The sequence below is a fragment of the Prinia subflava genome, chromosome 1, assembly GCF_021018805.1.
Source record: "Prinia subflava isolate CZ2003 ecotype Zambia chromosome 1, Cam_Psub_1.2, whole genome shotgun sequence".
Taxonomy (NCBI): Eukaryota; Metazoa; Chordata; class Aves; order Passeriformes; family Cisticolidae; genus Prinia; species Prinia subflava.
Window position 1 is genome coordinate 149,689,855 of NC_086247.1, and position 16,099 is coordinate 149,705,953.

At 47.1% G+C, this 16,099-nt stretch overlaps 1 protein-coding gene across 1 annotated transcript in view; it reads right to left on the reverse strand.

Moving 5' to 3' along the window:
* Positions 1-16,099, reverse strand: part of VILL (villin like) — a 35,126-nt gene that overhangs the window by 1,906 nt on the left and 17,121 nt on the right. Inside the window, exons 5-19 of the mRNA XM_063416715.1 lie at positions 14,375-14,483; positions 13,935-14,045; positions 12,039-12,238; positions 11,875-11,953; positions 10,431-10,529; positions 9,049-9,202; positions 7,950-8,050; positions 7,544-7,681; positions 6,871-7,029; positions 5,836-6,015; positions 4,809-4,954; positions 4,002-4,146; positions 3,483-3,671; positions 1,720-1,788; positions 579-842 (exon numbers count right to left, since the gene is read on the reverse strand). Of these exons, the coding sequence (XP_063272785.1) occupies positions 579-842; positions 1,720-1,788; positions 3,483-3,671; positions 4,002-4,146; positions 4,809-4,954; positions 5,836-6,015; positions 6,871-7,029; positions 7,544-7,681; positions 7,950-8,050; positions 9,049-9,202; positions 10,431-10,529; positions 11,875-11,953; positions 12,039-12,238; positions 13,935-14,045; positions 14,375-14,483 (2,143 nt within the window). The remainder of the gene's footprint in view (positions 1-578; positions 843-1,719; positions 1,789-3,482; positions 3,672-4,001; positions 4,147-4,808; positions 4,955-5,835; positions 6,016-6,870; positions 7,030-7,543; positions 7,682-7,949; positions 8,051-9,048; positions 9,203-10,430; positions 10,530-11,874; positions 11,954-12,038; positions 12,239-13,934; positions 14,046-14,374; positions 14,484-16,099) is intronic.

The following is a 16,099-nucleotide window of genomic DNA, read 5'->3' on the forward strand; positions in this document are numbered from 1 at the left end:
TTGGATTCAGCTGCAGGCACTGCCAAAATCCTTGGGCTGATTGGAATTCTGGGATCTGTAATTTCTTCAGAAATTGAAAATTGCTGAAACGCAAGCTATCGGACAATTAAAAAAAACAACAAACAATCCCTTCTGGGAGGAGTTTCAGATGAAAACATTTACCTACACCTCAAGTAAAGTGCAAATTCTGGCTTTGTCCTCAGCTGTGTCACCTTCTGTCCCTCAGGACAGAAGTTGGGTGGCCGAGCAAAACAATTCTACCAGAAGAAAACATTTTCTAAAAATTACTACTTTTTTTTTTCCTGCCACAGAAACCTCATAATTACTTCAACTAGGCTGAAACCACCACAAGGTGTCCCTGTCCACAGCAGGGGGTTGGAACTGGATGATCTTCAAGGTCTCTTCCAAGCCAGCCCACTCCATGGTTCTATCAGCTTCCTCACACGAAGCTCCTGCTTTTGGTGACACCTGTGTGTCCTGCCAGTGTCCCCTTGAGTCTGAGCAGGATTTGTAGTCTAAAGTACACTTAGCCAGTTCCAGGCTGAGTTAGAATGGCATCAAACCAGCAATGCTGTCACCTCTTTTTTGGTGGGATCCACTCCCTCGGGAAGCTCATCCACCGTCCTGTGCATCAGCACCTCTCGGGAGTAAATCCCTTCCCCGTTGGGCACCAAGGCAGGGCTGCCGTGGCTGTTGCTGTTGTAGTTGTTGCTGTTGCTGTGGCTGTTGCTGTCACTGTGGTTGAAGTGAGATTTGTACTCTGAGGAGGTGTTTGTTGTACCTGAACCAGCCAGGCTGGCCGTGCTGAGGGTTCTCTTGCCCAGGCTGAGGTTGTTCAGGTCCTGCCAAGAAGAGAACATGTCGTGATGAGATGCTCTGGCAGAGCAAGCTGGGGATGATCCCAGGATCTTTCTGCTGGGCTTGTGGGGGACTCATTCTGGCACGGACTATCTGTAGCTCCAAAGCAGCAAGGGCAAAGTCCCAACTAAAGCGTTAGTGCAGTGCCTCCCTAAATGCTACACCTTGGTGTTAGGGCTGCTAAAAGCACACACTACTGAGAGCTCTTACAAAGAACTGAGGATACTTACAGCAGTCTCATTCTTCTCAAGATAACATCAGGGGAAGGCACATGTGGGATGACAGAAGGTGAGGTTAGATGTCTACCATGTCTAAAACAACCTAAATGACCTGCACACCCTCCCTGATGAGACAACTCTCCTCATCCAAACCTGCCATTTCCTTCCAGGCTTCATCCTGACCCTGCTCAGGGCAGAGCTGACTCGTGTGAAATGACATTTGGAACTGTTGGGACCTCATTTGCTTTGGAGAATCCCCACTTGGCTAAGCCATTCTTGACCAGGGGACCTTTGTTTGAAGTCTCAGTGGCTCCACCATTGTAAACTATTCACAAAACACTTCACTGCGCCCTCTTAGAGCTGCACACACCTGAACTTGCTCTGCATTAGAGCAGCTGGACAATGTCCTGCTCACAGATCCCTCTGGGCAGGACTGGAAAAGGCCCAGGAGGCCTGGGTGTATTTATGGGTGATTTATCACATCTCCCCCTGCCTCCCACAGAGGAGCACTGCTCTGATGCTGGCAGCCTGAGGTTCCCATCCCTGCCCTGCTCCTGTGTCCCCTCCTTCATGCAGACAGCCTGGGGGTGTGGTGGGGTGTGAACCCAGTGTTTCCTACTGGCATGGCCAAGACACAACTCACCACTTTGATCTCGGATATGGCCGAGACATCTCCCAGGCTGTTCTTCATCTCCTCGTAGGACTTGCCATCCTAAAGGGAAAGAGAGGGTTGTGAGAGCCCTGGGCTGCCTTTAGCCCACACTCCTGGTCTCTAACTCACACTCCTGGGTCAGGAGATCATGAATTTTAAAGCCCAGTGATGGCCACTGGTTTGGCAGCTCCTGCAAACCTCAGCCCCTGCAATCAGAAGACTGACAGAATCTGAGCTTTCACTTGAAAACATAGAAAAAAAAAATAGACTTCAGCCTTTGTAGTTGTATAACAGGTGAAACCAGGAAATTTAAATACTTTAGAGCAGAAGACAAATTATGAGAAATAGTATTTACTTCTGGATTTAAATATTTTTTTAAATTTTTGACGGATCTTGCAATGCCTGAAATAATATTCCATTTTTCCAACTTTCCTGATGCATTTAGCTAAAACAACAGATTTTTTTCCAAGACTCAGGTCCTGTTTTCTTGTAATTAGGTGCCATGTACTATGAGATACCTCTTATTTTCTATTAAAAAAATGGAATATGCTAGATAAATTGGCAAAGCTCACGACTGTGTTTTCCTAAGCAGCCAGGAGATGTCAGTTCTTAACAGAATCATCCAGCAAAGTTTCCCAACAAGAACAAGCAACGTAAACACATGGACTGCAGAGAAAACAGATTTAGACCCAAAACTGAGCAAAGAACACACACCAGATGTTTCTGGGATGTCAACAGTTTGGATGGCTTGTCTGTAGTTGCTGAAGCTGCCTACAGGGGATATTTTTAGAGGCACATATTTTATGAGCTGTATCCTTGTTTTTCAGCAGTTCCTCAGGAAAAAAAATAAAACAAACCCACAAGTTTTGACCTTTTTTCTGAGCATCAACATATTTTTAAGGGTCATTGCAAGTTGCTGTCTTATCTCTCCAGGTCCAGCTGTCAAGACTGGATCCACCACTACATGGATTGGGAAGAAAGACAATGCAAACCCAGATACAGGAAATAAAATATCTCTGTAAGAGTTTTCCTGCAGTGTGAAGTCCTGGGGAAAGAGGGGAGAAAGGAATTTTTCTTTCCCAGTCATCTCCTGGGGCAGTTTTCCATTTCTATATAGGGAGGAGCTGGTATTTGTAACTCTGCTTTTGCAGGTGTGCAGGGACCAAGGGTGACCTTGCTCAGGAACTCCTGGGCTTTCCACAAACCTGAACATGAGACCTGTCTGCTCACATCTTTCATTTCACCACAGTTTGCCAGCTTTAAGAAGCTGGGTCATAAATCTGCCTCTGTGGCCGCATTTTCAACAATGAACTTCTGTTGGTTTGTTTGTTGGGTTTTTTTTCCCTTTATGATGTGTGTGGGTCTGTTTTCCCTCTGAACTTGACTTTACAACTCATAGTCCCCACCTCTTTCTGGCTGAAATCAAAAACTTGATTTGGAACCTAATATTTATGAAAATATGAATATTGAGAATTCAAGCATGTTTTCAAAAGCCTCAGTTTCACCACACAGGTACTTTTTATTGGTGACAGAGCAGAAGCTGCTCAGAGAGCATCAGGAACTCATGTCCCTGCACATGGAAGGGGGCTGGGACTGGATGATCTTTAAGGTCCCTTCCAACCCAAGGCATTCCATGATTTTGTGAAGCTGAGGACATGTCCTAGTGAGGTTTCACTCCATGCATCCTATATTCACTGACAACAACACCCTCCAGGCACTGCTGAGGATGCCACAGGGCTTTTCCAGCAACTTACACTCCATTTGTAGGGGTCCCAAGCGTTGAACCATCCCGTGAAGTTGAGGGGCTCATAGCCCTGCTTCACCAGGATGATGGGAGTCGCCAAGTCCCTCCCAGCTGGGTGGGTCTTGAGATACTCCTTAGCAGAGGCAATGGCCTCGTTCCTCTCCTGGGCGTTGGAGGCTTTGCCGACCCACAGGAAAATCTGCAAGGGGAGAAGGTGTTGAAGGTCAGTGAGGCATCAGAACCTGTGCAGGCACAGCTCTTTGCTCTCCCCTGCCAGTGGGAGCAGAGATAAGACTGGAAATGTGTTTCCCCAATAGCTCCCTGTGATTCTGAGCCCTGATTTACCCCCAGCCAAGGAAGATTTTGCTTTTGAAGACAGGCATGGAGCACAAATATTTCAGGTAAAAGCTCTTGTGTGTTTCAAGGTAGCTGAACCCACTCATGGGTGGAGATCCAACTCAATAAACACCAACTAAAGCCAGAACCTGTTTGAAAATATGTCTGAGGAGGAGAGGGGGCTTTTTCTGACCTCTTCCCAGGTGTCCAGCAGCATGACATCATCTTCATCCAGGTCCTCCTGGCAGAAGTCGACCACCTCTGTCATGATGAACCGCCCGGTCTGGTTGGAGCACTCGAAGAGGCGAGGCTGGTACCGTGTGCTCTGCTCCTGGAACCTGCCTCACACACAGCAGGGGAGGAAAAAGCAAGAAAGGTGGAAATCTTTCCCTCCTGGCTTACAGCAGGGCCCTGGAGCTACTTGTCGTGGCCTTGAAGGAAGAGGTGGAACATGGCAACGCTCATCTAAAGGCCTGAAAGTCAGCAGTGTCAGGTATCAGGGGATTCTCAGACCATTTTAATGATTTTTCAAAGGTAATATTTTTCTCCACCCAAAAAGGCAAAAGCAGAACCCTTCCCTCACTGTCGCAATGAGCCTGATGTCAGGAGAAAGCCACACCAGGTCACTTTTTTGCAAAGGAAACCATCACCAGCCCAGAGGGCTGGAGAAATCCACGTTGTCCAAATGCAGATCTCGTGATTCTCCTGGGGCTGCTACTGATAATGGCTGGAAATGGAGCATGTGGTCCCTGCAGCCATCAGGATGAGATTTGGGATAGGTTTACTGGGGAGAAAGGAGGCTGTAGGCTTGGGGCCTGTAGCTCCCACATCAGGACAACTCCTGGCCCAAAAGACACAGAAAAACACCTCGGTGTGGTTTCTGATCAATGTCTTGGTGCTATTCTGGCCTTGTGCTCCCTTTATTGAGGACACACCATCAAAGAATTCACTTTCCTGAAAAATTTTGATCCCTTGCTTAATGTTCCCTGGTCTCTATTACCTCTTTTCACTGGCATAAGGTGCTTTGCCTCCCAGGGCTTCCCAGAACTCTGCTGGCTCCTGTCCTTCCAGAATGGTGTGCTTGTCCCGCCTGGAAACGATGTCAGCCACCATTTTTGCCATCTCCCTCTCATCTCCGCTGCATCCCTGTGTTCAGGATAAAAGATTGAGCTGCAGTTAGGGACAGACTGGAAAAAGTTATCCGTGGGGAAAAGATGGCTTGGTCCCCTGCAGAGCTTCAGACCTGCTTGAATGCCCTTGAGGTGATCACTCAGAATCCATTTCTAGTCCTTGAAGGGATATTTAGTGCAGCCAATGGCACCCAGAGCAAAACTCAGGGAATGACAGAATGATTTGGGTTAGGAGGGACTTTAAAAATCATCAGGAACACCTTCCACTCAAACAGGATTCTCCATGCCATATCCAACCTGGCTTTGAACACTTCCAGGGATGGGGCATCTGCAAGTTTTCTGGTTTGGTCTGATCTACCATCTCATCCTGACACACAACTGCAACAAGATAAATGAATATGCTCTCACCCTGGCTGATTTCTTACAGCTGGAAAATCTGGGATGATTTATTCACGTGAAAGCTGTATGAACATCTACAATGAGGTGAGGGGAACCCCAGCATTGGTTACTTTTGTAGAGAGGGCTGTTACTGCTGACCCTCCACAGACAGAGCCCTTTCCTGGGTGCACTTTCCTCACAGAATCACTGAATCATTAAGCCTGAAAGAGACCTTTAAGATCATGAAGTCCAACCATCAGCGCAGCACCACTAAATCATGTCATCAAGTGCCACACCCACACATTTTTTTAATACTTCTGACTCCACCATTGCCCTGGGCAGCCTGTTCCAGTGCTTGACATGCCTTTCTGGGAAGAACTTTTTTCCTAATATCTAGTATTAACCTCTCCTGGCACAACTTGAGGCCATTTCTCCACTGAATTAATGGGCCACCTGCCCAAGGATTCATCTCCATGACCTCACGGAGGTCCAGCCCCACGTGTCTCACTGCAGACTCACCTTCCCACACCACAGGTAGCAGACTTGGCTGGTGGTGAGCAGGAAGACGTCGTTGGAGTTGAGGGAGGAGGCTCTGGCTGGCACCTCTGTGGCCTTTGTGTTCACCTCGTCCGTGCCCCTCACCTGGAAGAGGCGGATTGCCGGCTCGGGGGAGCTCTTCTGAGCCCGGCTGGTGCCACCCTGCAAGGAGAGAGAGGGAAGGGTGGCACTGGGAGGAGAGGAGGACACACAGATCCACATCCAGGGTGGGATTGGTTTGGAGAAGGCTTTGGGCTCGCAGCCCTGCCCGCTGTTGCAAGGATGGGCCACGGTTCTGCACTGAGCAGGCGAGGAAATCCCAATATCTTCTGATTCCAGGTCACAATGAAACCTACATGGCACAACTCCCACATTTCTCCCTGATTACTGAGTCTTGACCAGCTCCCAGCAAGATGCTCAAGATCCATGCGACCAGACCTTGGTGTTTGTAGAGGATGTGCCACGCAAACTGGGCGAGACACCCTGATTTCCAGCTGTGCTTATCTTAACTAAACATCTGCCACGGAAACTGCATAGTGGGACCAACACTGAGAGCTGAGGGCACTCCCCCTCTCCCAGAGCCATGTGGAATTTCTCCACCACAGATGTCAGCAGCCAAGGCAGCAAGGGAAGTGGGCTGGTAGCTATGTGATATAATTCAGGTAAGGACAGTTCAAATCACGCTTGTAGGATATTTTTAAGGACTCTCTCTGCATAGCAACATTGATCATTCACAGGATAACTGCCTTATTCTAACTCTGCAAGATATTTTGGGACAGAGTTAGAATGAACCTCAAACATCACTGCTGGAGCTCAGTGGGGGACAGCTGAGTTGGATCAATCTAGGATTGTGTTTACTCAAAGAGTGTTCAGACTGCTTGAGGAGCTCAGCAATGCCCCCTCTGCCAGCCCGTGCAGAGCTGGCAGGCTCCTGTCCTGAATATCAGCCCATTCTTACTGGACTATTTCCACTGCAGCTGCCAAGCCATGGTTGGTGCTCCCAGCTCCCCAGGTTACCTCGTAGATGACCAGCCTGCCCTTGAAGATGGCCAGGAAGTGCCTGGGCTCCTTGCCCATCGTCACCCGCACCTGCACGGCCTCGTCCCCGTATTTCCTGTCCAGCTCGATGGCATTCAGGGCACAGGCAGTGATTTCATCCACGGAGGCGTGGCGGCCCTGGGGACAGAGAGGTGACACACACAGGGTGTGATGAGGGTACAAACCTTTTCACACTTCAGCACCTGCCACTCCCAAATATCATGAGATTGGAGTTAGAATTTCCAGATATTTAAATTCCACTGGCATTCTGGTTTTGTAGACTTTAGAGTCCCATTTTTGAAGCTTCTCTCTGCATGAAAATATACTTTAAAAAGGAAAGCAGAGACGTTCATATACCCACACAACTCTAAGAACTGAGGCTTTAAGGGACAATCTGACTCCAAAGTTTGACCTCAGCACTGTAAGCCTCATCATCCTTCAGTCTTTTTGTCTGAATTTGCTGGTGCTCAGTTTGGGATCAGTGTCCATGAATACCCACAAAGGACAGCTTGGAATATTTGAAACTGATGAACAAAGGGTATCTGAGTCCTTCCAGGCGCTTGGGTTGGGATTTTGTTGTACAATTGCTTCCTTCAGCTTTAGGCTTGTACAGCAGGCACAGCACAGAGCCCTGTGCTCTGCCTTGACCTACCTGCCACATGTAGAGGACGTAGTGGGGTCTGCCTGACCTCAGGTAGGTGTACAGGACCAGGTAGCAGTCCCCCCCGTAGAACTGCCCGTACGTCTTGGGATTCACCGGCTGCATTTGCAAGTCCTCAATCCTCCACACCTAGGGAGCAACACATCTTGGTGAGCAGCACTGGAGTCAAGGGGAGCACAGAGCACAGCCCTTTGGCTACCACACCACTGGAGATTCAGGTGTTCCCCCAGGTGCCATCAGTGGTCACCAGAGGGAAGAGATCAGTGCCTGCCACTCATAAGAAAACTGTAAAGTGCCATGAGGACCATCCTCAGTCTTCCCCAAGCTGAACAAATCAAGTAATGCTTGCAAACAGGCTGATTATTGTCCCCCCTGTCAGCCAGAGGAGCTCTCTCACCTCAATCTCCCCGGAGGCATCATCGACCATCCTCTGCTCAGCTGCCAGCTCAGGTCTGGCGTGGAGCTGGGTGGTGTCAAACTTCACCTGCTCCACCTTGGCTGCGTGTGCCAGCAGAACAGAAACAAGGACCCAGTGAATGCACAACACACAAACTCTCCCCATCATCCTCACACAAAACCATCCTACAAGTAAAACCCAGTCCAGGTTTGCAAGAAGCCACTCCTGCCCCCAGTAAATTGATTTTGGAATATGCAAGAGTTCACACACTTCAGTGTTGACCTGTTACAGGCTGGAATTGGCCACGCAGCATTGTTCCAGTGATGGCAAGCTGGTGAAAATACTAGGAGTCTCCTGACTGAAAATTCTTAATTTTTCTCCAAATCTATAAATATTTCCCTCCTTTTAAAATGCTGATTTCAGAAATAAAATGCCTACATTTCTCCAGCTCATGACAAAGAAAGAGAGTATTTACGGACAGCACAGAGAGAAACAGAGATGGAGAGAAAAGAGAGAACTGGCAAGGGAAAAAGATTTGTGGCTCTCAAGCTGTTATTGATGGAGACATTCAGCATCTCTGTCACCTTCCCATCATTCATCAAGTTCTCTCTCTTTGGAATTGTTTACTCTTTGGGGTTAATGCATTGTGATATTCCCTTCAGCAGTGATAAATACACCATTTACACCCGGTGTAAATACAGCATCATTCCACTGACGTCAGGAAGGGACTGGATGGATGCCAGTGTACATGAAAGCACAACTCCTTATCAGGCTCAGCATTAGCCTTTTATAAAGGAAATTTGAGGTCTTTGCAAATGGGAAATTTTGCACACAATTGTTCAGAGGGGAGTGACTCTGCCAACATTTACACTTAGAGTAAGTGGCAATTTGCTTCATATGAGAAAATTCAGCAGACCTGAATGTCATCCAGTTCATGAACCCTTTCCATCTACTGAAGAAGATGGGAAATAGAAGGCACTAGGAGAGTGTACATTAGATTTTCGAGATCCTGAAGGCAGGAGACAGTTGATGTGAATGACGTTCCCTCAGCTATGGCTTAGCACAGGCAGAAAAGACAAACCAGGACCAGTGTGCTCACCAATTTTGCCTGTAGTGTAGACCTTGCCCAGGCCTTGTGTTTCGTTCTTTTCTGTCCACCTCTGGAAGAGCTGTTTGAACATGGCTGACTCTGCCCCATCGTTGATCACCTCAACATTGGTGGATGAAGGATAGCCTTTGGCTTGGATAAAACCCTGGTGGGGTGCAGAAAGGTCATTAGTGAGCTTTTTACTTTTAACCCTCACAAATATTTTTTCTTCTTTTTTTTTAAATTTTTTTCCCTAAACCTGTATCATTTCTTTGCAATAGTGCTACCATTGAATTAAAAGACTACTTCAACACAGGTGCTTGATACAGTATGAGTGGGAAGAAAATGTTCTGTGTTCTGCCACAATGCCAAAATCTTTGCTCAGTTTTGGGAAAAGCTCCTGTGTTTATCTCAGAAGGCTCCAGGATGACCTAAGGTGCAGTGCTGGCAGCCGTGGTGCAGGGAAGGAGCCTGGTTGGGGCTTTCTGAGCATCCAACTTCTGCTGTAAAAACTGCAGCCACACACTGCCCTCGGGGGAAAGCAGAGCAGATGGTCCTCCCGTCCCTCCCACCTGCCACACTGAAAGAAAGACATGTCTTTTGTTCTACATGTGTAGCTCGGGGCCAGAATTTGCAGAGATGATTGCCTACTAAAATGAGCCTGAGTCAAGCTCTTGAAAGGAGCACAGAGTGAGGTAAGTTTTAAGGCAAAGTTTTTTAAGATTTCTTCTCTGAGACAATAGGTGCAATCCCATTGTCTGCAGGTAGGACCTTACTGAAGGGGGAACCATCTCCTAGCTGGATCTCATGGAAGATGAAGCCATTTATATTCTTCCCATAAGTAAAAGTCTAATTAAAAACCATGTTCCCTCATAGCCTTCACTTCAACCTGCCAACTTGTAAAAAAATACCAAATACCTTACGTGCTCAGGCTACCATGACGCTAATTTTTTCTGAGAGGAAGAGTTGAGGAATGCTCTGACAGAAAATAACACATGGATGTCAGAGCCCCTTTATTATCTGTTTATGCACCTTTTGCCCATGAATTTGTCTAATTGTATCCTGACCCTGCTGATCCCCTCTGACACCACCATCCCTTGAACCAACAGTTTCCAGAAGTTCACTATTTACTGCGTAGAAAAGTATTTTCTTTTATACTTTATTTTCTTACCCATTTTTTTCTTACTTTTAGTGGCAGGTGTTAGTCCTAGCACAATTTGATGACTCACAATTTTATATTTATGTCATCATGCCTCCCTTAGACATTTAACTTCTCTCTCTGTTATTACACAGGCCAGCTCCCCAAGCCCTACACTTAATTGTAATTAGTGGTGAGACCTAGATCAGCACATATCAACCACCCACGACATGGTTTGCACTCTATTACAACTCACCACAGCTCGAGTGAATGCTGCTTTTTTCTCTTCTGGGCTGGAGGCTTTTCCTCTCCAGACGTAAATTTTGAAGCCACCTTGGTCTAAAATGTAGCAGTCCTGAGGCAAAACCAAAAAAAACCAAACCAGGAAACAGAAAAAAACAGGCATGAAAAACTTTTCCTCTGTGCAAGAAAAGCTCATCATTAGTGGCCTAATCAGGTTGGAGCCTTCCTGAAGATTTAGGTTAGATGTATTTCTAGCTCATTTCCCTGCCTTGCAGAGCTTTAACCCTGGTGCAGCCATTATGAGAGCTGACAGAGAATGAACCTTCTTATGGTTTATAAATGGTGTGCAACCACCACCAACCCCACAGGGCAGGAGTTCACAGGTGTGGGCACACCCAGCCCAGGCTGCAGAGTTATAACTGTAACTAGATAAAGTATGTATTTTTCTTAGGTATAGCTCAAAACTGGCTATTACCACCTCACAGGAGGTGTTCTCAAACCAAAAACACCACCAGCTCCAAAGGGGGCCAGGAGAAGTGTATGCTGAAACACCAACCCAAGCCTGCTGCTGCCTGCATTTATGCCCAAATCTGCTAGTAAAGGAGCAGGAAAGGTCCAAGTTAGACATCTTCATGAATGTTTTGTCCTCACTGAGATCCCTGATCTGGAGCCTGAAGTGTTGCATTGCTGTGAACGCAGCAGGATCCCAAACCCAAAGGGGATGAGGGGATGCTGAGCCCATCCCCACTGCAGAGAGCTGGTGCTCCAAACACACTGTGGGACCAAAGGCTGCTCCTTTTTCAAACTGAACTATGAAAGAAGAAAAAAGGCTTCATATGTCTGCAAAGGGAGGCTGAGATTTTAACAAGGCTGACATCAGGATGAAAAGGGGAGTGGGAGCCTTGCGGCGCAGTGCTGCGTTGGAATAGGCTGGTCCGCACTGCAGAGAATTAAGGATGAGCAATTCTCTGCCAAATTGTAGTCAGAGGAAAAGACTCTGTTTTCTGAAAGCCTCTGCACAGAGGGTCTGTCAGGAAATCTCCTTCCAGGGCGGGTCACTGAGACCAGCCACTTGCTATTGCAGGAAAACAAATCCCTGTGAGCAGAGCATTTATTTGCTCTGGAGTCAGCAGAGGGAAGGCTATCCCTGAACATCAGGTATTCAGAAGCCATCATTCCATCTGGAATTTATTCCTGGTATGCAGCTCTCCCTCACTGTGATTGCCAAGCTAATATAATCCTTGGCTGAGAGCATCAATTTGCCATCTCTTCTTGGAACAGCTTCAACACACCACCTACCTCCGGCTGCTGAGACTGTAGCAGGGCTAAGCTGTCCTAACCTAACAGCAGGGCTAAGCTCTCCTACTGATGGAAGGCCTGATAATTTGCAGGAAACAGGTGCTCAGCTGAAAACAAAGTGAAACAAAGCTGGGAAGGCCACTCTGGCTCTGTCTCACCTCGTGCTGGAGCAGATCCTGCGTCAGGGGCCGGGTGGCGATCTCCTGCACCACCAGGTCACTGTCCTTCTCATAGACACTGCAAGACAGAGCCAGCGAGCTGAGTCAGACCCCAGGGAGGGCTGTGTGAGGAGGGATGGGTGTGGGGCAGAGCCAGGACTCACTGGTAGAGGCGCACATTGGCTTTCTGCAGCTCGTCCGCTTTGGCGTCGGGCGTGGCGTCGCGGAGCTCCCCGCGCCTCTCGCCCAGCACCATCCTCATGATCTGCATCAGGTCTGGGGAGTCCCTCTCGTTGTCAATGATGCCAATCTGAGCACGGCCGCCCCTCTCGCTGTCCCTGATGCTCCGAGCCAGGGCAAGACCCTGCACAGGGACCCGCAGGCGTGAGTCCTGACACGCATCACAAATCCAGAGAGCCCCAGGCCCCGAGCAGTGACTGAGAACCAAGCCCTAGTCAGATTACCACAGCTCTCTGAAGCTCCTAGCACCCTCCAAATTTAGCTATTAAAGAAGCAGATATGTCTGTAATGCCTGATTATTAATTAACTCATATGAAAATATTGCTAATTGCAGTTGCTGCTGACGCTGCTCCTGCAGGGCACAGGCTTGTGGGAGCCACAACAGGCACTGCCTGTGTGTGACTGTGCACCAGCAGGTCCAGTGGTCTCCTGGGATGGTCTGGGGGAGAGATGAGCACATGCTGAGGCCAACGAGGCAGGATGCTGCAGAGCTGCAGGACCCCGGCCGCCCCCCGGTGACGTTTTACATTTAAAGGTTTCCAAGTGTTAAAAAAACCATGGATGTCTTCTGTGAGAAAAGCAGCTTGAAATGTTAAGCAGCTAATTACGCTAAAATCTCCATCTTCAGTTTAATTTTTTTTGTTCTCATACTCTTACTGCATTAGCTTTGAAAGACTCCTCTCTTTATCAGACATAGGGAATGACCTCTTGAGGCCTGAGATGAACCCAGCAGCCACAAACCTGCTCCCTCTCCTGTGTTGAGGATTGCTTTGTATCCTCTTCAATATCCACTGGATCTCCACTGTGCCCCAAAAATGGCATTCTTTGTGGAGATTCCTGTCACCATGAGATTTCCTAGTTTTCTGAGCGTTCATATTAAAGTAGAATTTCTTACTTCTCACGCTCTGTTCATGTAAACAAGCGATTGTTTTTTGTAAATACTGTCATTGTTTTTGCATTCTTCTGGAGGAGAGGAGGGTGTTGAATGTCAGTCCTGTTGACCAGTGTGGTTGAGAGGTGGGAATTCCACCCTCCAATCCATGGTCACCTTTCTAAAAGTGTATAACAGGATGAAATAAACAAATCAGGGCTTTTCTGCCCTTGCTCTTTCTCTCAACTTTGCGAGTGTCCATGTGGTCATTTGAGCATGGCAAACAGAGACAGATTCCCCCTCTCCCAGTTCACCAGGGGACACCACACACAGAGCAGACCCACCTGCCTTTTTACATTATAATGACCACAAGCTTGGCCACCAGCTTTGCTGATGACCCATTGCTGTATCTTGCTTTATTATGTCTCTGTGTCTTGGTTCCTGTACCAGTAAAATAAGGATAATGATCCCTGTGCAAAGTGCATTAAGAGCTATAGATCTGACCTATCAGCACCTGGGTTATGTATTCCTGCTTGTCTCATACTGACCAAGCCAGAATTCCCTGTGGATGCTGTAAACAAAAAAAATTAAAATTAATCTACCCTGGGGTGGAGTTGCTGACTTTCTAATCCTATGCCATGCAAACAGCAGGGCACAGAGGGATGGAGATGTGCTCCAGAGGGAGCTGCATGAGTTTCTGGGGCTGGAACTAGAGCTATGCCTGCCCTTGGCTGCCTGTGAAACACAGGTCTGAACTGGAGCAAAGCCATTTCATGGGCCTCCAAAACCAGCAGATGGGCAAGTAGAAAATTTGTCACTATTTACATCATCTCCATGTTGTTGCTCTTAAGATGTTAGCTGTGAAAACACTGGGAGCTTTTTCTTTATTTTTTTCCCCTAGGCATCAAAAAACGCCACCTTAAACAAAGTGGCTTTCGCCTGTACTCACCCTGGATTTCTCAGCAATGCTGCAGCTGGGTCCATTCCACTGGATCAGAACTTTACCAAGGTCCAGCAAGAAAACATCTCCCTTATTGAAACTGTCCCAGGAGAGTGCTACCTATCACAGAGAAATGAGAGAGTTTGGCAAAGTGGGGAGGACAAGGAGAGCTGCAGGTGACAAGTCACAGCCACAGCAAACCCATCCCTGGGGATGTAAGAGTGGTTTTGCAGTGACTGCTCCTTCCTGCTGGCACTCAGCTCCTCACTGAGCACAGCAGCTTCTCTCGTGGTAACACCAAACCCTCAAGTGAGGACTTGAAAACTGCCCTGAAATGGAAGTTCTTGAGCAGAAATGAGATTACCCACCAGGCAAATCTGCTCAAAAATGAGTGAGGGAGGAGAGGGAAGGAGAAATGGTCCATAAGAAGAGCAAGGTCTTCTTCTTACCTCTGTAGCTGACACGTGCTTCTTGCCCTTGACGTGAAGAAGACGCTTGATGTTGTACATGTTGGTCTCCACATGCTTAAATCCTGAAGCCACTCCTCCCTTCTTGTAGCTGTGGTGTAGCAGACAATAAAGGGTTAGAGCTGGTTAGAAAATACCTTTCCCTCTATCCTCTGAGAACATCCCAAGCTTTTGGTGGCAACTAAAAAATCTAGAGGCTAAAAAATAATCTCAAAGTCCTAAAACTGCGGTGACAAATGCTGGGTTGAACTGCTGTTCATGGTCCTCATCATGGTGTCTGTCTGCCTCTTATGGGTGTTGTGTTGCTGCTGTGCACACCATTATAGAATCATAAAATCATTTAGGTTGGCCAAGACTTTCAAGATCATTGATTTCAAGCATTAAACATCCTGGGAGAAGATGAACAGGCAGGTCAGGGATGACAATGGAATTGCAACACAACCAAACTGAAAATCCCACTGACCACGGCAGCGGCATCCCAAAATTGAAATATTCCATAAGCATTCAATTAAAATATGAAACAGACTTGGCAGAAAAAAAACTCCTTGCGAAAATTTCGTTTTCTTCAAAATGGTGATTCTATTAAAAGCAGCTTAGACAGGAAAACTGTCAGCAGAAGCAGAACAAAGCTGTAAACAGGCACAGGACACTGTCTTTCTCTCAGATTTTATCTCACAATTTTTTTCTTCCATCCTTGAGCACACACTTTGCAGTAGCCACTCTCAGCACTGTTATCACCTCATGCCACAATGCCATCCCCTCTCTTGTGGCAACTTTGCACAATCTTGAGAGGGCACAACCCCCCCAGAGGAAGTCCCACAGCCCTTTTAATGTTTTTTGGGTAAGTCTAATCCACTCTTACATACCCTAGACCATTTTAGAAAACAGATCCATTGTTCACACTACAGTAATAATTGACACAATGCAACTGCCATTAAGGGGAAAAAAGAGACAATTGTTGATTGCAGTTTTTGCCATCTGGGTGATGTATTTTATCATAGCTGGAAAGGTACTGGCCAATGTGGTCAGAAATGTGACTCACAGCACTTTGAGACTTGTTTGGCCCAGCTTAAGATATCCACGGAAGGATGCTCTGGTGATTAGTCCACCTGCCAGGATGTGGAAAGAGCTTCCTTTAATTTCTCATTCTGCCTCAGACTTCCTCACTGACCATGGGGATGTGGTTTAGACCCAGGTGAATTCTAATTCATGCTGATTTCAGAGGCTGATGGGTTTCCAAACAGACTGGTTTTGTGCGTCTTATTTTCATCCCTTCATGGTCCCTTACTCATCTTTAAGATGAGGCTAAAATAACTTTTCTGTCTCACAGAAGTTCTGAGGAGATTCATGACAGGTTGTTGAGATGCACAAGACAGAGATATCCAGCCAGACTGGGATGGAGGATATTGACCCAGGCTGGGTTTTCATCTGAGTTTCCTTCAGCTGTTTGAAACCAAATCACTCAGAGTGTTTATTGCCAATGAAGATCTTCCTTGGAGGACAGTGACTGGAGTCCTTCCAAAAACCCCAGAGTGAGCAAAGACCCTGGGATTGCATTCAATATATCAACATATCATATATTCAACAGTATCTTTTAGATGACAGAAGTTCAGTTACTTTTTCCTTCCGCTACAGGAATATTACACCCAGTATGAGCCAAATCAGCACTCCACTTTAAGGTGGATATTAGTCTGAAGTGCTGTGAAT